This window comes from Diabrotica undecimpunctata, chromosome 7 (assembly GCF_040954645.1).
Source record: "Diabrotica undecimpunctata isolate CICGRU chromosome 7, icDiaUnde3, whole genome shotgun sequence".
In the NCBI taxonomy this organism is placed as follows: Eukaryota; Metazoa; Arthropoda; class Insecta; order Coleoptera; family Chrysomelidae; genus Diabrotica; species Diabrotica undecimpunctata.
Window position 1 is genome coordinate 131,545,108 of NC_092809.1, and position 25,274 is coordinate 131,570,381.

General features: G+C 34.3%; 1 protein-coding gene across 6 annotated transcripts in view; it reads left to right on the plus strand.

Moving 5' to 3' along the window:
* Window positions 1–25,274, plus strand: part of LOC140445839 (NAD kinase-like) — a 156,645-nt gene that overhangs the window by 61,575 nt on the left and 69,796 nt on the right. Inside the window, exon 1 of one of the 6 annotated variants that reach the window (XM_072538220.1) lies at window positions 3,233–3,640. The exons of the other annotated variants lie outside the window; for them this stretch is intronic. Within the exon in view, the coding sequence (XP_072394321.1) occupies window positions 3,498–3,640 (143 nt within the window). The 5' untranslated portion in view covers window positions 3,233–3,497. Of the gene's footprint in view, window positions 1–3,232; window positions 3,641–25,274 lie in introns of those variants that run through there. 6 annotated transcript variants of the gene reach the window in all.

Below are 25,274 nucleotides of genomic sequence, written 5' to 3' on the forward strand. Positions count from 1 at the left end.
TTATCTAGTCTCAGTGTTTTTGTTTTTGTGTTTTTGCAAGAAGCAATCGTGTAGATACGTGATTTTAACACAGACATAATCGTTTAATTATTATTATTGTTTACAGCGAATTTCGAGTTGTAAGGCCGCTCCCGTAAGAAAAATGTTTCTGATGCGGATATCTGTTCAAAAATGTCGCCTTTAAAATAATCAGAAGGGCGCCGGAATTTTTGTCAAATTCCAATAATCACGTTTTTTTTTGTTCCGGTGATTTTTGTGATTTTTAATCATTTATTTATTTAGTTAGCACATTGGCAACAATTAATCTAATAAATAAATCGATTATTAAAATTACTGTGTTAGTAATAAATTACAAAATTTTAATAAATGTCAAGTATTTGTTGGAAATTTTTCGCGAAAGTACGTATAATAATGTATAAGTGTGACAGAGACGCACCATGTATTGCGGCGCACCGCGGCGGCATAAAAATCGAGTGGACGTGCATAATTAAAACAATTGAAGATCTTGGGACCAGAAGGGGACAAGCCACAATTTCGTCAAAAATGAGTAGAAATCGCACACTTTAAAACTTTATTCCCTTTATGATACTATCCAACTTTTGATTTTTTTCAACCAAAATTCATGATTTTTTTATGGATGTCAAATATCAAAAAAGGTCTTTAGCAGAAACTTAGAAATAACGAAAAAATAATAAAAAAAATTAAGTTTAATTTTAAACATTTGTACAATAAGACAATAACAGGTTTTTTGCCAAAATGCTACATTGTGCATACAAGGTCAAGTTATAATATAAAATATACATTGTTAATTAACATGAAAATTATAAAAACAATTATTATTTTTATTGAAACACGGTGCCACACGACATTTCAGACATTTTGTATGTGTAAACCCCTTACAATTGGAATATTTACACCGTTGTTTGTTATCTTCTATAGTCGGCCAGTGTCCATATTGGTCCCTCCTAATATCTTTGGGGGGATGTACTGAGCTGGTCCTCTCTTTTTCTTGTCTCGGATGTCAGCTTCCAATGTACTTGTTCTCCCTCTTTTTGCTGTGGTTGTGCTCATCTTGCACAGACACTCTGCAAGTTCTGTGCGAAAAGCTGCTTGTGTTAAAAGCTTTGCTTGGGGGTTCTTAGCAACCGTCGCTCTTTTATAAAATATCCAGGAATTGGCAACTGTTAAATCAAGTAAGTGATAAAATAGACGGAGGTACCATTTCCTACTTTTTACAGAAATTTTGTATCTTCCAATATGGCTGTCCATGAGATCAACACCTCTCATATGGCGGTTATATTCTTTAATTACAAAGGGGCAGTCTACTTCGATAGATTTTTTCGCAGTCTTATCAAAGCGTTTTATTTTGTATATAGGAAATATGCCTGAAAAAGTGGAAAACAAGACGACATTTTTTTATTATCTTTCCATATGATAGATGAGATATCTGCGTCGTCAACCGTTGCAGTATATTCATGACTGTCCCCATAGGAGCAATTCTGTATATCCGTATCTGTTGGTAATTTGCAATATGGTATCCGTTGCCTTTGAACCCAAAGCTAATATTCCCCTTTTGGCAATATGTACAAGCAGCGGTACACCTGTATAATAATTATCAGGATAAAGTCGGAAATTTTGATGCTCTGGAATAATGCGAATAACTGCATTACCGGATGCTCCAAGATCGGGTCCTTCTTCTAATCGTACTTGAAAATTTCAAACCTATAGCGATACGATAGAAATTAACACCGTACTGAGAGGGTTAGAAAAAAGTCGTATAGATTATCGATACTCCAAACTGATCCAAAACATATACAAAAACGGGATGTGGTACTCCGGGAGTCACCGAGAACGGGAAGCATAGTCTAAGATAGTTTAATCGTCCACGCACGAAGCGATGATTTTTAATTTAATTTAATTTTAATTGAATTCAATTTAATTCAATTCGATTTAATTCGATTTTATTCGATTCTATTCGATTCCATTCAGTTCCATTCTACTACATTTGCTTATGTTTGGTTCGATTCGATTTTATTATATTTTATTTTATTTAAATTTTAATTTCAGTTTAGTATATTTTACTAAGAAATACGCATAGGACTACGTTTACTACTCTACGTAGTGTGTGGTCGCACGATCAATGCATTCCATCCGTAGCTCGCGATAAGAAAGCTGTGTTTCAATAATGCAACCATAATCAAAGGTACAAAATGTATAAAAATCAAAAGAGGAATCAGCCAAGAAGACGTGTTATTTCCGAAACTCTTTAAGGCAGTTCTGGAACATGCTTTCAAATAATTGAAATGGCAAAATGCTCTCCCACTGAATGCTTACTGAATTAGATGCCGCTTGTACAAAAGTCAACTGCAACGAAATAGCTTTAGTTCATAAATATAAATACTTTATGGCTGCAAAAAAATTATAGTGTGGAGACCACGAGCAGACAGAAGAAGCAGAGGTAGACGATAGACAGATGAAGTCAAAATAATCGCTGGAATTGGCTGTAGGAAGCTGAAGACCGACAGTTCTGGAAGAAATTAGAATGATGTTCAACTTTGGACGCAGAAGGCTGGATGATGATCATGAAGTATTTAGCACTAGGAGATATAAGCAACGAAGTTTTTACTTTCGAAATCTTTTACAGGAAATACCTGATATCCGTTTAATTTTATTAAATAGCCAGAAGGTTGTTTCTGTATTATGATCTGAAAAAAATGTTGCTGCTGCCTTATACCAGATTGTATGTTTTATTAGTCACGCATGTTTAATGTTTAACCAACACGATTTTGCTAATGCTTTACCAAAATGCAACCGAAGTGCAATAGTACTGTGCAATTGCTTGCATTTTTTTATACAGAACCGGAGTCTTACTTTAATAATAATTGGTTTATCTACATTTACTTTAGAAAATTGTTCACAGTACGAGAGAATCTATTTTTACCTTCAAGGGATCAATGATCGAAGAATATTAAATCAATCGATTCAATAAACATTTGTTAAATAATACCATTAGCCCTACTTATCAGTTACACAATCTTACGTTGACTGTACTATATTACATTCATCAAAATTTAATTTAATCTTAAATTTAAATGATAATGAGGTAATTAATTGTTTTTAAAGCGCGAGCCACTTAAAAATACTAAAAACCGGTAATTTTCATTTGTGTAAATGCTGAACATCGTTTTATCGTTGCCAGTCAGGTCCTGCGTGATAATGACAAACAATATCAGTATAAGTATGTAGTGGAGGTCATATTTGTAGACATTAGTGGCCCAGAATTCACTGATATAACATCGAAACTCCCGACACTTGTTCGCCAATCGATTTTTGAACTATGCCGAGTCAAAAAACGACCGTGGTCTGTTTTTGTCATTTCCAAAAATGCTCATAATAAACTTTTGACAATCTAATACTGTGTTCTGTGATAACTGCTCATCGAAAGTGCGTTAATTATTCTGTGATATTAATTTAAGTTGATTAATTTTTACGACAGTATGGTCTGTAACGGGGAAGTTTATTGTATACACGAAAACGGAAGAAACGTGGAGATTAATAATAATGTGGATGGGGTAAAAGAGGTGCACCACAAGTGCCTTAATGAATGCGAAAGTGACAATAGACGACGACCCGAATACAGGTTAGTGTTCTTATTTAAAATATAATAATAATAATCAGTTAGTTTATGTACTTGTTTTTGTTCTTATTTGACCGCCTTTTTGTTACAAAGATTTGCAATCATCGTAGCTAAATGGTAGATTTCAAGGAGGTCCTATCTTTTGTATCTTACGTCTATTTCTTAATTAAAAAAAATCGGACTTCTAATACGAAAACTTGGAAGACTTAAGAAAACATGGAGATGAAAAATTGTCCATTTTGGAGATGCATTTATTACCTAGTCAGTGTTTAAAGTCCTGTTCCAGGTATTTATACCATTGTCAAACAACTACATTGTAATTGAAGATAATATTTCCGCCGTTTCCTCTTTCAAAAAAATTTGTTACTGTTGCGAAGAATAAAGGTTTTTATTGAAAATAAACAATCAGATAACACAGCTTGGTACGTTACAGATTATTTGCTTTAGTTGTAAATTAAAAGAAAATAAATAAACTAACTTTTGCATTTAAAAACGAAAAGATGCCTTATGTGGAATTAACGGATGTGCAAAGGGGAAATATTATTGGTCTTGTGGAGTAAGGAATGTTTCAGAGAGACATAGATGGAGTGGTAGACGTAACACAGGGCGTTGTGTCAAAAACAGTTGCGTCTAAATGCAGATTTTGGAAGCTACAGGTGTAAGTGTTTCAGTTGAAACGACAAGAAAAAGACTTCGGGCCCAGGACTCCACAGCAGTAGATAGTTACGGGTTTCCGGTTCCGAGTTAGCCAGGCAGCACAAGATTGATTGCCTAAATTGGTGTTTTCAACACCAAAACTGGAACATTAGAAATTGGAAAAATGTGCTATTTTGCCAGTACTACTCAATTTTGCCGTTACAGTACCGACGAATTCGTGTACTTAGAGGGTGAGGAAGACAAGCAAGACTGTAAACTGGAAGGAGGAAGTATCAAAGTAAAAACCCCTTTAATTTCTATCCAACCAAATTTAACAGCTCGTAGGTATGTTGATTTGGCTATAGATCCTGCAGTTAGGCTCTGGAGAAGTACAATGGGAGAAAATTTAATTGCCATGCATGATAGTGCACTTCCACATACCAACAGAGTGACTATAGACTTCCTTGAAGCAGAAAATATCATTGTTCTGGAGTGGCCTGCTTGCTCACCAGACCTTAAGCCTATAAAACATTTGTGGGCTATGCTTAAAAAAAGAATTAGAGCTTGCCGGGATAATCCACATAACATCTGACTGATTGAGACTCATCACTACTCCATATTCTGTATAATTTCTCTAAATTTTGTATTTCCATTCAATTATCTGCGCAATGTTGCTTTGTTGTCCTCTTATACACACAAACACTGTATTTTATTTTTTATTCTAATCCCCATTCTCATATACTCCCATGACGGATGGGCGATGGACAAAGAGGTTATTGGAATGGAGACCAAGGGAAGACAAGAGAAGCGTAGGTAGATCACCTACACGATGGGATGACACTTTAAGAAGACAAAATAAAAACTGGATAAGAGTACGTACTTAGAGTCTGGTTTTCTATTATTGAAAGACCTTTTATGTTCTGCTATACGTTTGCTAAAAGTTCTACCAGTTTGACCGATGTAAGTTTCATTTAATACACCACTGTTAAAGTGCTTTTTCTTTTGGCTCTTCTTTATATCTTTCATGTGTTCCCTGCCTCCCTAAACGACCTTGTCGATTATCTCCAACAACTTACCAACGGTGTCTTAGAGACACAAAGTGTATTAATGTCCTAAGCCTACTTCCTAGTTGCACGGTTAACTCTATGTTACAAAGTAAGCCTCTAAATTCGTCCTGATAAATATCATGATTCTCGACTGATGCAGTCCCACTTTGCCATGAAATTTATCTGTATTAGTTCGTTAAAGTAATTTTTCCTAATCTTGATTCATGACATCATTATTTTATCAGTCTTTTTCCGCTTCCAAAAATTAAATTCCCTGTATGTATACGACAAGCGATTAAATAATTAATATATCATTAACTTAGGAAAGGTTAATACACCTGTTACCACGTGTATTTTATTTTACAATAAAATATATAATGGTGTTTTAAAAAATGTCAAAAATAACCGTTATATTAGATAACGATATTTTAGTAATGTGATAAACGCCTTAGTATATATAGCTTGTCTCAAAATATATCGTCTTGGCTTTCCCGCCGTTAAAGTATTAGTGGTATTATTGCCATTATTAACAGAAAAACACGTTTTAAATTTCTATTTAAGCGCTCAGGATTGAATCAGGTTCGGCTAATGTTGAGGGAATTAAAATTAATAGGTAGTATCAGTCATTAAGAGTATGTACTTGCTACTGTGTGTATAGTATATTTGTGAAGTTTGTTCGTAATAAATATGTTATGTCCGTGGGAAAATAATCGCTCGACGTATACCAAACATAATCAAAAGCATTTGTCATTAGACGCAAAAGAAATAGTTAAAAATGTGTATGATACATTAATAGATAGAGGCCTAATCAAACAAGATGCTGCGAAAGAAACATGTTTACTTACAAAAACGCCAATATCGTCGATAAAGGATATTGTAATCAAAGAACCATTGACAAGATGAAAAAAACGTAATGTTTTTCAGTCTCAAATTTTCTTTCATCATTTAGACAGTACTCAATAAGATATTATAAGAAGAACAATATATTACCTTTATGAAAATCAGACAGTTCCTACGTTAGATAAAGTTCAATTGAAGTTACAGGAAGAAGAAACCAATATAGATATAAGTCCTGCCACCCTCCATAGAGTCATTTCTAAAAGGGGTTTTAAGTATCTCAAGATTGACAAAAAAGCAGTAGTAAGGAATCATAAGAATGAATAAAGAAAAGGAAGTCATATTTACGATTAAAAAACGAAAACTGCAATACTTGGGACACATTACAAGAGGCGAAAGATATAAACTGTTTCGAATAATTATGCAAGGGAAAATAGCAGGAAAAAGGTCCATAAGAAGAAGACGAAACTCCTGGCTAAAGAATCTACGGAAATGGTATAGCTGTAGCAGCAACGAATTGTTTCGGTCAGCAGTTTCGAAAATACGTATAGCCCTGATGATCGCCAACCTTCGGAACGAAGATGGCACTTGAAGAAGAAGAAGAAGGAATCATACAGACTGCGCACTTGGAGAACTGAGTATATCTCTGAAATTAGGAGGGGTAGGTTAGAAAACAAATTTATCATATCTGGATTAAACATGGTTTGATACTCATGATACAGTATGCAAAGGATGGTTTGATTCTAATAAAAACTGTCAGACGAAAGTACCAAAGACTAGTGGGTTCTAAACTGTTTGCTCTTATCTAAATTCCTGAAAATAGTGTAATCATCATGGATAACTCAAGCTACCATAGTCGCCAGCTACAAAAAGTGCCAAACAAATCAAACACTAAAAATGAAACGGTGCATCTGTTATTATGTCCAGGATCTTATTTTGAAATCTTTGGAGGATTTTAAGATTTGAGTTACTAGCACCACACCAAAGTTCTATTCCGTATGTCCACACCGGCTTCAGAATTTATTTGTAGATAAGGGTTTTTTTTCAGACTGGATTTCCTGCTAATCAGCCAATATATTTGGTGTAGTTTTAATCCCAATTGATCCCAATTGTTTACGTTTTGTGAAGATATGTGTTCTCTACGTCATTCGACGATATAAATGTGTACCAAGGAACTTTACGTCATTGGTTTGTTGAAGCTGTGTACTATTGTGACCGGCGGGCATATATCCCTTTTCATTGTGAAGGTTACGTGCTTGGATTTGGCTTTATTTGCTTTCATTTTCCATTTGTTCAGCCAAACTTCGTTGTTGTTGAGACAATTTTGTAGGGTTTTCGTAGCAGTAGTTGCATTTTGATGGGACGCTAATATTACAGCATCATCCGCGAAACACCTACTATAGTTGAGTGTGTTTCAGGAAAATCTATGATGTGTAGTACGTAAAGCAAGAACACAGTCTTCACAGATTTCAATTCTTTGTGTGTAAATTTCTCTATTGTCAACTCCATTTGAATCAGCTCGTCTAAGAATCTCCCTATATCTTGAATTTCTGTGAGGCTTGATACAAAATTATGTGGTCGGAATACGTTTACTAGATGTTCACCGAATCCTTTGGCTTTTTCTGCATTATTTTTTGCCCAATTTCTAGCGATGTTTCTGATTGGTGGTATTGAGTTTGTAGGATTCTTTAGTTATCTTGTGGCTTTCCAGAATGAGTATTTACTGTTTATTGATGGAGACAATTGTTCGAGGCGATTTTTTATGTTTTGATTGGTAAGCATTTGTATAATTTTTTTCAATTCTCTTGCACCTTTATTGAATTTGTTCTTATTACTCTGGGTTCTTTCTTTTCTCAAAAAGTTTCTTTTTGTCTGCGATTTTTTATTTTACTATTACTGGGCAATGTTCTTTGTGAGTTGATAATTTACTTTGCGGAGTAGCCAACCTAATCACATTTTGTACATTCTTTGTAATTCCGTTAGAGCATTCTCCACCTCAGTTGGTGTTTTTAATGATACCTGCAGGTTTGTTACCATATTAATTCTTTCCTGGAGTTCTTCCTATCTGGTGTTATGGTTGCACAGTCTTGGATGTATAGGTTTTTGTTGTATATTGGTATACATAGTTAAGATAACTGGACTATGATCAGATGTCATATCTAGATTCGATTCAACTTCGAATAGCTAAGTGTTAATACCTTTTGATATGTAGAAGTTTAGAAGTTCTGGCATTTTATTTGGGTCCGATGGCCAGTATGTAGGTTCTCCGGTAGATGTAAATTTCATGTTGTTTCCTGTGAGCACTTAGTAACTCCCGTCCTTTTGGAGTTGTTAGTCGCGAGCCCCAGATTGTATTTTTTGCATTTTAGTCACCTCCTGCTACGAATCTATCACCTAGTGTTTGGAGAAAGTGTTCATATTGTTCCTTCTTGATATTAAATTTGGGTGGGCCGTAAACTGCTGATAAATTCATTTTTCCTGTTTTATCTTCTGTGATACTTGTGGCCTGTATGTGATCCTTTTGATAACTCTGTAGTTCATAATGCTTCAAGCCATTTTTCACGATGACAGCGGTCCACCATGGGCATTTCCATCTGGATTGTTAGTAAAGTAGCTGGTATATTTAATTAGTTTAAAATAGTTTTGTTTTGGTAAAGTGTGTCTCCGATAATAGCATAATGTCAATGCTATTATTGAAGATAAAGTATTTTAGTTCATGGGCATGTTGATTCAGGCCGTTGGCGTTCCAGGTTGCTATTTTTAGGACTTGTTGTATTAGACCATCTTTGTGACGAACGTTGTGATTAGATTCATTATTGTACCCATGTGTTATGAGTTCTCATATCATATTTTTAAGCTCGGTGATTTCATTTGGTATGGTTGATGGGTTATTCGTGCCTACAGGTTGTTGTTGGACTTGTGCAATTTGTGCATATGTGACGGTTTTGTTGGGCGTTACTTACTGTTGGCCTGGTTTTATCGCTTACTTTTGGTTGGAGCTTTTCCTGCAGCTGTTTATCAATATAATTATGTCAGCGATCAATTTAAGCAATAAAACATGTTTTTACAATAAAATGGAAGTCTTGAAATAACATCGCTTTATTATTATTTTTACCTAGAGTCCGCTTCTCATGCTTTGTCACTAAGAACCAATACCTTTGATTATTCGATTGATGACAATGGCAATAATAACACTAATCCTTTAACGAGAGGAAAACCAAGACGATATATTTTAAGCATTTTTCTATAATTTAATTAATTGTAGTTTTCTCTAAATTTTATTGGTAAGTTATCAATATTATATGTTGGTATCTATGTATTTACTTCACTCCTTATTCCTTGAGCCCTTGTCAGGGTGTGGTGACACTTTAAATATGCTTGCTGTTTTCATTGGCTGCAATCCTGTGCCATATGGACGGCTTCATGTAGGGAATTTCCCACTAGAGTCTTCATTTGGTCTGTCTATGATCAATATTTTTGTTTTCAGTGTTGATATGAAGTCTGAATTCTGTGCTTATCCGGCTTATCCGTTCGGTGATGGTAATAATTTCGACTTCATTCGCTGCTAGTATAAGTATGCCATCTGCTTATCGCACGTTACTGATTTTTCTGCATCCTATAGTGACGGTGCATGTCAGAATAAATATTATTTTGTTTTTATTTCTGTGAATCAGTTCTTTTTAATAGTAATTACTTTTTTTAGTGCTGATACCCCAACTCCTAACGGGGGGCACCCCAAAGGTTGATAAACGCTGCTGTCTGCAGCTTGAACCTATTTTATGTTAGATCATGTACTATAAAATATATAATATTGCGTGACTTTAGTTTATTCTTGTTTTACGTCATTTACCTATATTATTATGTTTATATTTGAACCTTATTAATTATGTATGGACCACTTATCAATTTTGATTATCCGAACTTCGAACTATAGAATAGTTTATTCACATTTGTTGTTATTTTTTAGTAGTTTAACTCAATTTTAAAGGCACAGTTAATTTATTGTGTTATCCGTCTACCAAATCAATAACGAAATAACAAACAATTGATAAGAGATTTTTATTTACTTTAATCGAACGTGTTAATGAATTTTATTGGTTTCGAGAGCTTATCAAATAGTATCAATGTCTTTTTTAGATGGTTATCAGTTCCGGACGTGCGTCGTAAACCTTGCAATTATAATTTTGTTGTTTGCAATACGATAAATTTTAATAATTAAGAAATCATGACCTTAAATTCTTAACCGAAATTACGAAACGCTGATTTTTTTCTCCCAAATAAGTCTTATGTCTAATTTTAAAGTATAATCAATTATATGGAGAGTGCGGCAAAATGGTCCCTGTAACATTTTTTTAAGCTATAAATACTTAAATAAATATACAAAACCCGAAATAATTAAGTGAAATTTAATAAAACAATAAGAAGGGTATATCAGGACATATTTTTTGAAAAGCTCTAAAGGGGCCGTTTTACACCATGGTTAAGGTAAAATGACCCCTTCCATAAGATAAAATGACCCCTACAGTTCTTTACTACAGAAAAAGTAATAAAACATTGTTTCATATAAAACAAGTTACATCTGCATACAATAGATGGCACCATTTATTGCACAAAGTGCCCTTAATCCAAACCTCCTTCGCCTGCGATGTACTGAATAATTCCGATCAAAGTATGCAGGCGGCTTCATCATAATTAAATCGTTTGTTTTCTTTATTTTTCTTGACGTTTAAAGTTGACTTTGGTGTTTTTGTTTTTCTTTTATCAAAAGATAAAATGGTGTGAAAATCTTGTTACTGATCAAGTTGATCCTTACGAAGGTCTTGAACTCCTTGTCAAAGGAAGTGTCTAAGGTAGTAGAGATATAGCGTATGGATCAGTTACACAAGTAATATCCTACACAAGATGATGGTATTTTATTCCTTTTAACGCCATCTTTCTGTTCTGAAGTGGTAACTTCAGAAATTAGTGTTGAATTACCAATTGCAGAACTTGTAATGTCAACTTTATCGTTTGAAGCAACGACTTCCGGATTTGAAGCTGCAATGGATAAAGTTTTATTTTCTGATAATCCCCCCGGACTGTTTCCAAAAAGGTGATATCATCCGAAGATCGTCCATTTACTTCCCATTCCTCTCACTCGTATGATGAAGACGTATTACGATTTTTTCTTTTCCTTATAAGTAAAGAACTTGGAAACGAAGAGGCATCTCTTTGTATTTTTCTTTTTCTTATAGGTAAAGAACTTGGAAGCGAAGAAGTATCTCTTTGTGGAGAAGTAGTTCTTCTTGGTTCATGAATAGGATCAACGGTTTTATTTTCCACTATAGGTCGATCAGTTGTACACGATGGTTTAAATTTATAGTCTGGGGATATGTTTGAATTAAAAAGACAGATGCATGTTGTCTGGAATCCACTGAGTCCGTTGTTAAGTGTGGCAGCTGTTCAATGCGATTTTCCAAACACTATATCTCATATAGCGATAACTTTCTCATTAAAATATGTCATTAGGACCCAGATCTTTAACTGAGCACTGTGTATTTTTTTTAAAATGATTTATGAGCAAAATGAAGGTGTCAGATTTTATGTATAGAGATTAGTTGTAAAGAGAAAGTGTTCCATATAGGACTCCTTGATTCAGTCCTTCGTTTGCGAGGGAATATTATTGCTGGAGGAATAAATTCACCCGCAGCATTTGCACAGAAAACAATGGTGACATTCTAGCTCCTTTCAGCGCTTGTTAAGAAACCAACCTCATCCATATTATATATTCTCATAGGATTAATGTTATTTTTATTTTATATTTTATCTTAAAGGAAAAAAAATTAAAGCCTCTCTCTTTGGTGGCTGAGGTAGCCTTAGGAGTTCTAAAGCCGTTCCAGCTGACTTTTTGTTTTCAGAAAACTTGTTTAATACTGTTCCTCTCTGCAAGCTCGTAGGTTATTTCACAAATATTTTTCTTCGCCATGCCGAATAGTTGGTCTTCCATCTCTAAAATATATTCCTTTAAGTAAGTCTCCAATTATTTGGCCAATGTTGTAGCGAATCGACATTATGATTAAAACATTATGATTTTCGGCCCTTTTTTAAGTACTTAAGAGCAGCAACCATTATGTCTGTATAACCTGTATAACTCAAAACTTTATTTGGTAGGCTAAGCAAGGGTAAAATAGTCCCCGTAGTCATTTTGCCTCAACATGGAAGGACCATTTTACCTCAAAATCTGATTAAATCTAAAAATAATTTACATGAGTGACTTCTAATAATTAGAGAAATTACAAGATATATGAAATAAACAGAAAAAATGCCTTTTAAAATTACATTAAAAAAATCTACCTACTTCTTTTTTAAAACGCCTAAAAATACAACTTTTGTAAGCACGAGATAGAAATATTTTTTTATATTCGAAAAGCTAACAATTTTTACCCAAATTTAAACCAAAAAATGTTATTCTGAAACGATTACGTAAAGGGATTTTTTTTATTCGCAAATTGTTTATAATAATTAAGAATTTCACTGGACTATTAGTTTAATATTTTTCATTTGAGGAAGCTGCTGTGCAGCGAAATATGTCATGTATGACGATTATGTGTGTTCTTATATTTTATTATTAAACATGAATTGTTATCGAATAACCACCAATCGATATAAAGTTATTACATTTTTCTTGATTTCCTAAAATTTCTAGTTTTGAAATTGAACTTTTATAGACTCATCGATTCAAACTATATATTTGTCAAAGATATTTAATTTCTAAGATTGGCAATTAGAGATATTAAGTTTACTTTTAGTGATCTTAACCTTGCAAATATAAAACCATTATTATATCACTTGGTGAATATAATAAAACGTTCAAGGTTTCTTTTTATTGCTATTTAATATTTATAATTTTAAGATTATGGAATAAAGATAAGCCACAGAGTTGCCAAATAATATCATAATTTCAAGGTGACGCAAATAGGATATGCAAAAACCAAATAACAAAAACTAAAACTTCGCAGTTTTTAAAAGCTTTTCGACGGAACACAGCACAAGAGTGGACCATGTCTAGCAAAATACCAAACATTATACAAATCATATGTATTATGTTCTTATTGTGATATAAATAAAAGAAACTTGGATTAACTCATATCAGAAACGCAAAAACCGTAGCGAACTTAAGCGTGGTCCTATAAGCTCCTTAGCGGGAGACTTTCTTCTTTAGTTTCTCTCCCATCGGAGATTGGATATCATCTTCTTCTGGTGCCATTACTGGAGGTTTGCTATCACTACATCAAAATATTCTCTATTCTGCGCCACAATAATTGTTGAACGTTCATGCGCGTCCAAGTTCTGATATTCCCAAGCCATGACATGGCTCTTCTACCTACTCCTCTTCGGCTCTCTATCATCCCTTCAATTATTAATCTTAGCAGGTTATATTTGTCATTTCTCAGAATGTGGCCTAGGTACGAGGTCTTTCTTTTCTTAATCGTTGTTATAAGTTCTAACTCTCTATTTATGGATATCATCAAGATTATTCTAATCTTAATTACAACTATTTTAAATAGTTCATTTGTGGGGCAACCAAAATACTCTTTTGAAGGTTTACAGAAATTGAAAGCAAGCAAGCAAGCAAATTAATTTAAACCAGCCTGTGAGACTTATACACTCCTTAAGAATGACACTCGGATGTTACAATTCATTGGGGTGAGGAGGATTAACTCTTGTACTCAAAAGTCATTCCACCGCGCCCCAATGCTCCACCTTTCCCCCCTATAGCATTCTGATGCGCGATAGGGGTCTCTTTCAGCAAAGTGCTTGCCGTGTAGAAGTCCTGGGTACAAGAACTCCAACACGATATCCTATCCCGATCAAAGCAGGTTAGCTTAAGGCGCTCTTTTCCTGCTATCTCAGGTGGCTTATCATTGAATCTGAAATTGCTTGCTCGGGCCATAAGTCTCCGCTCTGTGTTCGGCGACTTAGCGCTCGAGGATGTGGGCCTCTCGTGTTCGGGTTTAGGATTTTTTGTTACGAGGCGTGTTTTTTAAGTAAGTACCGTTTTGGAATTAAAAAAAGACGTGCAAAGATATGGCAATAATTTTATTTTTACATGAAAGCCTGTACCTTAATCTACTTTTCTACATAATTTCCGTGAATATTGAGGCACTTGTCATAACGTGGCGCCAGTTTTTGAATACCCTCCTGATAAAATTCTGCCGCCTGACTTGTTAACCATTGCATCACAAATGTTTTGACTTCGTTATCGTCTTGAAGACGCTGACCGCCCAGATGTTTCTTTAAGTGCTGGAACAAATGGTAGTCCCTGGGCGCCAGATCAGGGCTGTATGGAGGATGATCTAGGGTTTCCCTTTAAATGATTTAATGAGATCTTTGGTCTGATTAGCCACATGTGGACGGGCATTGTCATGCAGCAAAACGATACCCTTACTCAACTTGCCACGTCTTTTGTTCTGGATTGCACGACGCAGATTTTTCAATGTCTCACAATAAGACGCTGCATTGATTGTCTCATTACGAGGCAGAAACTCCACTAGCAATACTCCTTTTCTGTCCCAAAAAACTGTGCACATGATTTTCCGGGCAGAAATTGTTTGCTTAAACTTCACTCTTTTGGGTGATGATGAATGTCGCCATTCCATGGGTTGTTGTTTCGATTCTGGTGTGACGTAGGCCACCCACGTTTCGTCACCAATAACAATTTGGTCTAAAAAATCTTCACCTTCACTGTGGTACCGCTCAAGGAAAGTCAATGCACTGCCTAAACGTTGGGTTTTGTGCAAATCTGTCAACATTTTTGGAACCCAACGTGAACATCGAATTCGTAATTTTTTTGGTGACTTTCGTCTTTTTGTTAGTAGTTTTGTAATTTTAATGGTGGCCGTAGCAGTTTTTTAAGTTTTTTTTGTCATTTTCTTTGAGAGATGTCTGAAAAGTAATATCATTAGTCATTTTTAAAATTGCCAGTGCTATGTGCTGGGTTGTCTTCTGTGGATAGAGTTACGATTTTCTAGACTTTATGTGTTAGAAACTTTGTTCTAGCTTTTTCTTCCATCGTGTCTGTCACTCTTATTTGTTTCAATTCTCTGAACAGTAAACATATCGGGGTATATTTACCGCTTCTCTGAGGCTGTTATTATGTGCTGCTTGAATCCTCCTTTTGTTTGATTTTTAGTCTTAATTTGCTTTTTCTACCTATGAGTCCTCTTATTGCCGCTCTGGCTGTGGTTGTCTTTTGGATGGTTTGGTCCACATGTTGCGTGAAGGTTAGTCCTTGATCCATTGTGACTCCTAAGTATTTTGCTTCTTTTTTCCATTCGACGGGATTCTTTTGTACTGTAAGCTGTTCGTCTGGAGTTTCTCTTCTCTTTTTAAACATAACTGCTTGAGTTTTTTCTGAGTTGGTGGCTATTTTCCATTGGATACTGCATTCTTCTATGTTATCCAATGTTGTCTGTAAGTTCTTTACAGCTACATCAATGTTTCTATGTTTATCCGCAATTGCTGTGTCATCTGCATAAAGACTGAGAAGTGTTCCTGGTGTTCTTGGAACATCGGCGGTGTATATTGTATATATTAGTGGTCTCAGGACCACTCCCTGTGGCATCCCTGCCTCCAGATCTCTGGGCTTGCTCATGCCTTATCCTATCCGAACCCTAAAACTCCGGCCGCCCAAGTACGATAAGATTAGTCCTTTCATGGCTCCGCTTCTCATTTTGTATGTCATTCCTTCATGCCAGACTCTGTCGAAGGCTTTGCTTACGTCCAGAAAGGCTGCTCCTGTATACTAGTTGTCGCTGAATCCAGAACCGTTATCTACTCTGTTAGTCTGAGTACTTGTAGTTCGCTGGAGTGTCCTGCTCGGAATCCAAACTAAGCTTCTGGAAGAAAGAAATTGAAGGCATTCCTTCAGATTTCTTCAAATACGGATATGATATCGTTATAAATCAAATTTACAAAATAATTGTTACGGTCTTGAACGAAAACAGATGCCAGAGGAATGGTGCTCTAGAATTATCTGTCCACTATGTAAAAAAGGAGATCTATGGTGGTGAATTACAAGGCAGTTTTAGACAGGATAGTACCACACAAGACCAGATCTTAGAGCCGTTAAAGAGATTTTTACTGCCCAAAGAATAAATTTAGATGGACAGGAAAATTCATAGCGTCGCAGAACTATATAAGCAATTCAGTTTGTGGAAAAAAGAGGAGTTTACAGAGGTATTGCTTACATCATAATATGTACCTGAGCAGGTATCTTGAAAAGATGTAAATATAATTTAATTTTAATTGTATATAATCATATACCTGTAGTTTCAAATGAATTTTGAACCTTGTTTATTTTTTGTTCAATCAAATATTTTTGTTTTTGTTCGCTAAAGAACATTTCAAAGTGAATCTAAATGAAACAAACCCAATTCATTATGTCTTGACAGACCACCATTTTTTCTAGTTCTTCAACTCTTTATAAACCAGTTTTTCTACAACTTTTTGCAACTACTAATTAATATCAAATTTTTTGTTGGAGAAATATATAATTATCAAACAATGACCTTGATAGATTCATAGAAACAAGTTCAATAATCAACAAATTACAAGGTTTGTTCTCTTTATGTACATACTAAAAGTCCATATATATGCGGGAGTTCGTGACCTCGTTCATCTTCTAAAGACCTCCTTTACCATTACGATTGACAACAAAAAAAGTGTTACTTTTTAATAGCTAAGCCAACTTTTATCTGCCCAGTCAAAAGTTACCAATAGCAATGAAGTTCAATTTGAAGCTTATTTATTACTTTAAAACAAGATTCACAGTTATACACATATGATACCATTTGTCTTCATATCTCTATGGTATTGGCTGTTGTAATTATATTTTTCTGTATAGACTATTTTGGGTCATATCAATATGAATGTCGTTCACATTAAAATTCCTAAAGTGTATTTTTGACCTTTCTTGACCTTATACTTTCATTATAATTTTGTATTTTAACGTTTTCTGTCACTTTATTTATCCATCTAAGTAATCTTATTTTTGCAATGTTTTTGTTTTATTGTTTTTTATTGTCAACTAACCATTTTTTTACTTCAAACATCATTCAAACTTTTACAACTATAAGTTTCAGTGGTATGTTTATGTCGCACATCACAACATTTGATTTTTTCTATTGCAAATATACTTTTTTATCGCGTTCCACCCACTAAAAACCTCCGTCGATTAAGGAGAAAATGGTGAAAGCCTATGTGATTATGCGCTCTTCACTCTCTCATCTATTCTTCATTCCAACTACTCTACTCTATTGTATTAAACTCTTAAACTACAACGTTTTCAATGCGTTCTTCTGCTCCCTCTTCAGTCTGTTTTTCGCTTTCATCGCTGACGAAATCATACCATTTACGATGTTCCAATCTTTCTCGGTAAGTAGCATCAGTATCTTCGATAAAATAGCCTTCTTGTCTTTCTTGCCATTTGGATCGCCAACCTTCGAAAGCAAAAAAAAACTTAAAGAAAAGTTATCCGAGTCTAAAAAATTTATTGTTACAATTTATTTAAAAACAATTTTCTACACATTTTTTGTCCTGGGCAACCTATTGAACCTAATTTTGGGGTATCTCAGGAAAGTGATTATGCAAAAAAATTTCATGGGAATATTTTTCCGAACAACCCCGAGCTTTTCGCCTTGTCTATCAGTAAATAAATACCAGCCATCTGTCAACACCAGTTTTTGTCATCAAAGGTAATCACTAAAACCTGAAGCGGAACAGGCCCGTATTTAGGATAAACAACTGGTGACTAAAGATGGAATTTGATGTTACTGAGAATGGCAATGAATTATCTCAATCTACATCATAAACATCTTTATCTTACTCACCTGCAGCTTGTAAACAACAAGAAAAACAAATCTATCCATCCAAACCACAAACAATAATTTTGAATTCTCTTAATAATGTCAAATTAGACGAATACTTGTTAGGGATAGGCTCTTTAGTTAGTCCAAAACATATACTTTATTCATCAAGAATCTCCAATAACCGTATCTGTAGTTGTTTCTCAAGCAAACAAGTCACATATGATTTTTTTAACAATGGAATCTTCATCGCTGTAAACAATACACAAATTCAAGTCCGTCGACTAATTACTCCAAGTGAAAGACTTAATATCCGATGCACTTCCCACAATCTCGAATAAGATAATAGAGAAAGAACTTTTAACTTTAGGGCTCAAATTAACATCAATGATATTAGCCAGAATACAAACATGTTCTTAGTTTCCGTCGACATATTTACATATTCCAACCTACAACTTCAATTCCTGATTTCATCATAATACACTAACGATAGATTTTTTTATTACTTGGCAGATTACCTATTCTTACTCCAAAAGAATTCCTCCTCCTTGGACAATATGCATTCTGCAAACCAACACATCCTTAAATATTTTTAGAAAGAACGATAGAACGAACCCTACTCCTTAACACGTTCGCACCTTACCTATTGATACTAGACGTTCCTCAGAATAGGATATGGGTTTTTAGGTAAAAAACAGGAATATTGGATTAAAACTCGGACACATGGATTGGTATATAGATATTAAAACATTTTTTTTTGGTTTACTTAGCCTGTCAGTATACTGGTAGTCAGGATATAGATGTACGTTTTTAACTATATACTAAATAAAGGCTAATCTAGACAAAATAAACAACAATAATCGCTGTATAATTGGGAAAAAAATTTCTCTTATCAATTTTATCATTTTTTTTATTACAAAAGAAACATAATTATCATTCTAAACTTAAAACTATAAGAAATAAATTTATTGTTTGACTTGTGTATGGAACAATTTGTAGCAAGGAACTATGCATAGTCCTGGTGAGTCGGGGCAGCTGGGACAATAATAACGGGAACTTTTTCGGGCATTTTGCTTAGTGCAATATCGGCACCGTAACATATCACTTTTATCTTTTTCCGTGACAGGAACTTGTTCTGGGTAATGCATATTGTTTGCAGTTGTTTGTACCTGAATAGTCTTGTTATTGTCGATAAGGTCCATTACTATGCTCTCACGAAATTGCAAAAAAGAAGTTTTCTTATTCGATGCTCTCTTGTAGATGTAAAAGCTGTTCCAAATGCATATGTCTAATAGATGGAAAAACAATTTTCTATACCAACGAAGTGTTTTTCTTGGTACCGAGTAATATGACAACATCTGGTCTGCTCGATCTATCCCAGACATGTGCTTATTGTAGTCAAGCACACAATCGGGTTTAATTTTCGTAGCACCTCGTTTACAAACAACCTCAGTCATAACGTGCTTATGCTTTGTGCTGATCATTCTGACATTACGCTTATCTTTCCATTTAGTAACCAATACGGGCCCTTTACGTTTCCATACAGCATCTCCTTTCTTTAGCTTCTTTTTTAACATGTCCTTGGGGTTTCCAGTTCTGTCTTCTCGTAGAGTTCCAACAACGTGTGTCTTTTCCTTGAATAGGGCTTCCGTCAATCCTACGCTGTTGTAGAAATTATCCATGTATAAAACATGACCTTTTCCGAAATAATCCTTCGTCAACTCTTTGACAATATCCGCCGTTTTCAAGGTACCTCTTCCGGTATATACAATAATATTTAATATATATCCATCGTGTGTAGTGAGTTCGTATAGTTTAATCCCATACTTGTGACGTTTACTGGCTATGTATTGTCGAAAGATGAGACGACCACGCCACAAGATCATGGCCTCATCAATAGAGAGCTCTCTATTAGGGTATAGACAATTTTGTATATTTTTTAGAACTGCGTCCAAAATAGTCCGAATCTTGTAAAGACGGTCCTCAGTATTAACATCAGTATGGTCTACGAATCGTAGCATTTTTAAAATCCCTAGAAATCTATCGCGGGCCATAGTTTTTCCAAAAACAGGGTGGTAGTAAATACTTTCCCTGCTCCAGTGTTTGGCAAGGGAAGGAAATTTTACGAGAGGGCCTGCGTAGCGCAAGCGGTAGGATGCTTGCCTCGCACGCCGGTGGTTCGGAGTTCGAATCCTACCGCCGGCAAGAACAACTAGACATTTTTAAAATGTCTATAGGCCCCAGGTCGACTCAGCCTGAATAAAATGAGTACCTTGGGTAAAACCAGGGGTAATAATAGGCGGTTGAAGCGTAGCACTGGCCATGTTACCTTCCTTGTATACCGTAGGCCCTAGATATAGCAGACTACCCTGCTATACTCCCAAAGCCGCGAAGCGGTATAAAACGGGAGACTATTATTAGGAAATTTTACGATGCCTCCCAAAACACACAAACCTAGGAATTTTTTGATTTCCTCATTAGAAACTTCTTTCCATACACTTCTTTTTCGTTGTGGATGTGGATACAGTGGGTCGTCTATTAGTTTCACATACAATTGTGTTGATTATATCGTTGTCGAAAAGCACATTAAAATAATCTATGGGTTTTGCATTGGCCGGAAGATTTACATTGATAGACGGTATTCCAGTAAAATCAAATTCTGTTACATCTTCTTCTACTTCGCCCCAACCATAATGTTCATCTGAAATGTATTTTGTAGATTTTTTCTGTGTCATAGTGGTATTTGTTGTCTTATTATGGCAAATATGTGGTTCATCTGTTAGATCAAAATGTTGTTCATCCCCAGATTCACTTTGATCGGACTCTGTATCTTCAGAACTATTTACACTAGTTTCGCTAAGATAAGTTTTATCAACTACAGAATCATCGTCAGAAAAATCGTCTTCGGACTCATTAAGATTTTCTGGGAGACTATCGAAACATTCTGCCTCTATTTTATTTGCTTCAATCTGTAATTCTTGTTCTGTTAACGGGCGATTGCTAGCATACTTTGAAAGTCTAGGTTTTTTCATACCACTTGGGCTAAAACAAAAAGAAAACAATTAATAATGCACAAACTATTGAACCACTCTGTACATAACTTTATTTTTCATCTAAATTTTATAATACTTTTAAGAACAATTAAAACATTTCAATATTATTTATTCGTCCAAGAAACATTCAAGTGTTTATAATGGGGCAATAAAAAAAATCTTGTAACTAAATAAAGTGAACAAAATTTAAGAATGCTAAATTTAACTTAAGAGTGAGAGGTTTAAGTTCATACAATCAACTACATTTAAAGTAAAATCATCTAAAAAATTATAAAAAAATTATCAAAAGTGGAATTAGTTGCACAAGTGCTTTTGATTAATCAGTAACTAAATAACACTAAAATATTAGACCAAAATTATTTTGTTTTATTACTAGCACTATTATGACTTATTCTATAAATGATATTTAATATTTCTTACCCTGGAATATTTGTATTATCCATATTTCATCAATAAAATTCACTCACCAATATCACCCTATAACCTTAAAATTATCACGTGCTCTAAATGTGTCAATAAAATTGTTTAGGAACGAACTACCAATATACTGGCAAAGATTACAATATTAGAGACTACATACATATACGGCGTCTACATCTCGTTCCTTTACTCCTGATCTGTGTGAATATATAAAGCATTGAAATTAGTAGAGCTGTGAGCCAGTAAAGTGGTAGTCAGTATATTACGGAAAACTCGAACTACCAGTATAGTGGTAGTCAGGTGCGAACGTGTTAATACAAAATACTTTTACCAACAAACATACAAAATTTTCTAGCTTCTACACCATATACACAGACGCCTGTAAAACGACTATGTACTAGAGTTGGGACAGGTGTCGGTACTTCAAACATTGCACTTAAGTCTAAACTTCCATACTTAAACAGTATACATACTGTCGAGCTGTATGCTATATATTAAGATCTCACTCATACTAACTATAATAATATATTCATTACACTTATAATTCGAAATGATAAATACTCTCTTCTACATGGCATCATGCAAGGAAGAGTAGAGGGAAGAAAAGGCTTGGGAAGAAAGAAAAAATCTTAGCTGAGGAGTATCAACGATTGGACTAACCTTAGCGTTGAACAGATATTTCACTTTACAAAAGATAGGGAAGCGTTTAAAGAAGTGATCGCCAATCTTCGTTAGAAGATTGTACAATAAAAAGAATAATTACCGATTCCAGCAATACCATTAACCGACTTTACACAACAGATCCAGTTGCTGTCCTAATTAAAAAGAACTAGCTATAATACAAAACAACAACCGTACTATACAATTTATATAGATTCCTTCACACTTTGGCCTTCAAGGAAATGAAGCAACCGTTCGCACAACCCAGCAAGCAAGAACCTGTAAAACCACGAGTGAAGTGAGAAATCAGTGCTAAATGATGCAAACTAATTTTTTTAAACTGAATGGGGTAAAAGTAAGGGGAGAAAGAAAGAAAGAAACTGAAGGTCGAAAAGTTGTGCGAAAGCAAATGAAATCTTAGGGGAAAGTTGTAAAATTGAACATTTGGTAAAATTTCTTAAAGAAATCAATGTAATAAACAAAATTTAAAATGTATAAGAACATTATCGTCATTATCTCATGTATATGTACATTATGTCACCAATAACCTCAGGGATTCATGCGACTATGCTTGTAAAATAAAAAAAAATGTTTGTATTACGAAGTAACAAATGAGAATTATTTTGAAAGCGATTTCCGAAGTGGAAATGGAAACGTCAAAATAAACCTATCTTCAATGAAATTGTAGTTAATTCCAATTAAAGATAGTAAGTAAGACTGAAAGAATTTAGTAACCTAAACTAAATTGCATTGTGGGTTTTACTGCAGAACTTTTTATGAAAAATAACTTTCTTAAAATTAATAATAAAAATATTGTCCATGGAGTTCCAACTTAGTGGGACATATTGTAGGTATGAATTGACATTAAATTCATAAATTCTCCCAATTTTAGTAAAAAGTTTTAATAGTCCATTATGTTTAGCCTTATTATGATATAGACTTATTTTTCTTCTACATAAATAATAATTTTTACTGCTGGAATATATTTTAAATTTATTCCAATTATAAAAGCAAACTGGCATAAACATTAACAACTATGCTCGTTAAACACCAAAAACCTGTCTTTTTATTTCATTTAAACTATAATTACTTTATTGCGTTGGTCTAGCTATGGCAAACAATAATAATTATTATTGCTATAATAATATTTAACTGCAATTAAAATATAAAATATGCGTTTCAAATGTACCTAATTGCTTAATACTGTAACAATTTATAATAGGGGGTTGAAAGGGGGACTGAACAATTACTGGGCTGGATATAGGGTAAGCAAATAAATTAAAACGTTTGCGAACGGCCACTCGTGTTTTGGTTGGAGAGCTAAGTCGTGGATATGGATTCCTTTATTTGAGGGACTGGGAGAAACTAACTACGAAAAAGTAATCAAAAAAATACTTACAGAGATGTCCTGGGCAACACTACACAAGAAGATTCTTAAACTATTGGACACCGTTTAAAAAATCCCCTTGCTTGGAAAGAATGTTTTTCTTTCCTAAAAGATTTAAACGGTGAATATCTTTTTCTTCTTCCTTTTTATAAGCAATTCTGCTTGTTCAATACTGATGCCATCAATTTCTATTTTACATCTGGTTGGTTCTTTGCTGACTACCATTGTTTTAATTTTCTGAAATGAGATTGTTATATTAAATTCTTTTGCTCTTATGTTAAATCTGTGGACCAGTCTTTGCAGACTATCTTCGTCTTGGGCTATCAATATTGCATCGTCTGCGTAACAGAGTATTTTGATTTCTTTGTTTCCCATTCTGTATGCTCTTCCTTTGTTAACGCTTTTGACGATTTCATCCATGATCAAATTAAAGAGCATGGAGCTCAATGAATCCACTTGTCTTATTCCGCTGCCTATTTCTATAGGATCTGTAAGTTGTCCATCTATTCTGACTTCCATTTTGTCGTTTTGGTAAATGTTTTCGATAGTTTTTATAATCTTTATGGGAGCTTCTCTATTATACAGAAGATGGATTACATCTTTGAGTCTTACTCTGTCAAACGCTTTCTTTAGGTCAATCAGACACAGAAATGCTGGTTGCTTTATAAAAAATATTGCATCTGTACACGATCTTCCACTACGAAAACCCTGTTGTTCATCTGCTAAACTTATCCTCTGATTTATAAGCACTGTGGGGAATTAACAAACAAATGTACTATTACGAATTAATAGTAATTAAATTAACACGAACTATTCCTTCGATAGCTCTGGCGAGATGAATGAACTTTAACTCATAGGTGCAAATAATTATTAAAATTTAAATGGTTGCAATAAACAATCAAAAACAATTTAAAGGTTGAGGTAAAAACGTAAAACTAGGTGAAGAACTTACCGCTAATTACCAAGATTTGCACTACTTTACGAAACAACGAACAAAACGAATTCAATATGAATGCATCGATGCACTAGCGGGTGCGTCTGTTGTAGTATAGTAGTATGTGCGTAGTATTTAACTTACACCTCTGTAGTTTTCTGGCTGTTTTTTATCTCCTGTTTTGAATAGTAGAATTAGTTCGCTCGTTCTCCATTCTTCCGGTATTTTATTGTGTTTTATAATTTTATTGATTAATGTTGTTAATTATTCTGTCATTTCTGCTCCATAATATTTCAGTAACTCGTTTGGTATCCCGTCTTTACCTGCTGCTTTTCTGTTTTTCAGGTTTTCAAGTATTTTCCGAACATCCTGTACACTTATATTAAGTTCTTTATTTGTGGTAAATTCTGGTGTTTCCAGTTCTAGCGTCGTTTGTTCTTTTTCTGCATATAGCTTTTTTAGGTAGTCAATCCACGCATCCTTTTCTATGTGTTTTGGTTCTATTAGTTCCTTTACCTCCGTTCTTGGACCTCTTATGAAACGTCATATTTCCTTTTGCAGACCGTAAAAAGAATGTTTCATTTCTTTCGAAAAGCGTTCCCAGTGATAATTTTTTATTTTTCGTACAAGTGCATGTGTTTCGTTTTTAATTGTCTTGTAATTATGGTATGCATCTTGTGTTTTGGTTAACATGTATTTCAGGTAAGCTTTTTTCTTTTCTTTACATATTTCCTTCACTTATGTAGAAAACGATTTATTTTTATTTATATTTCTTTCACCAAGACCTTCGCTTTCTTCGACTCCATCACTTTCTGTGA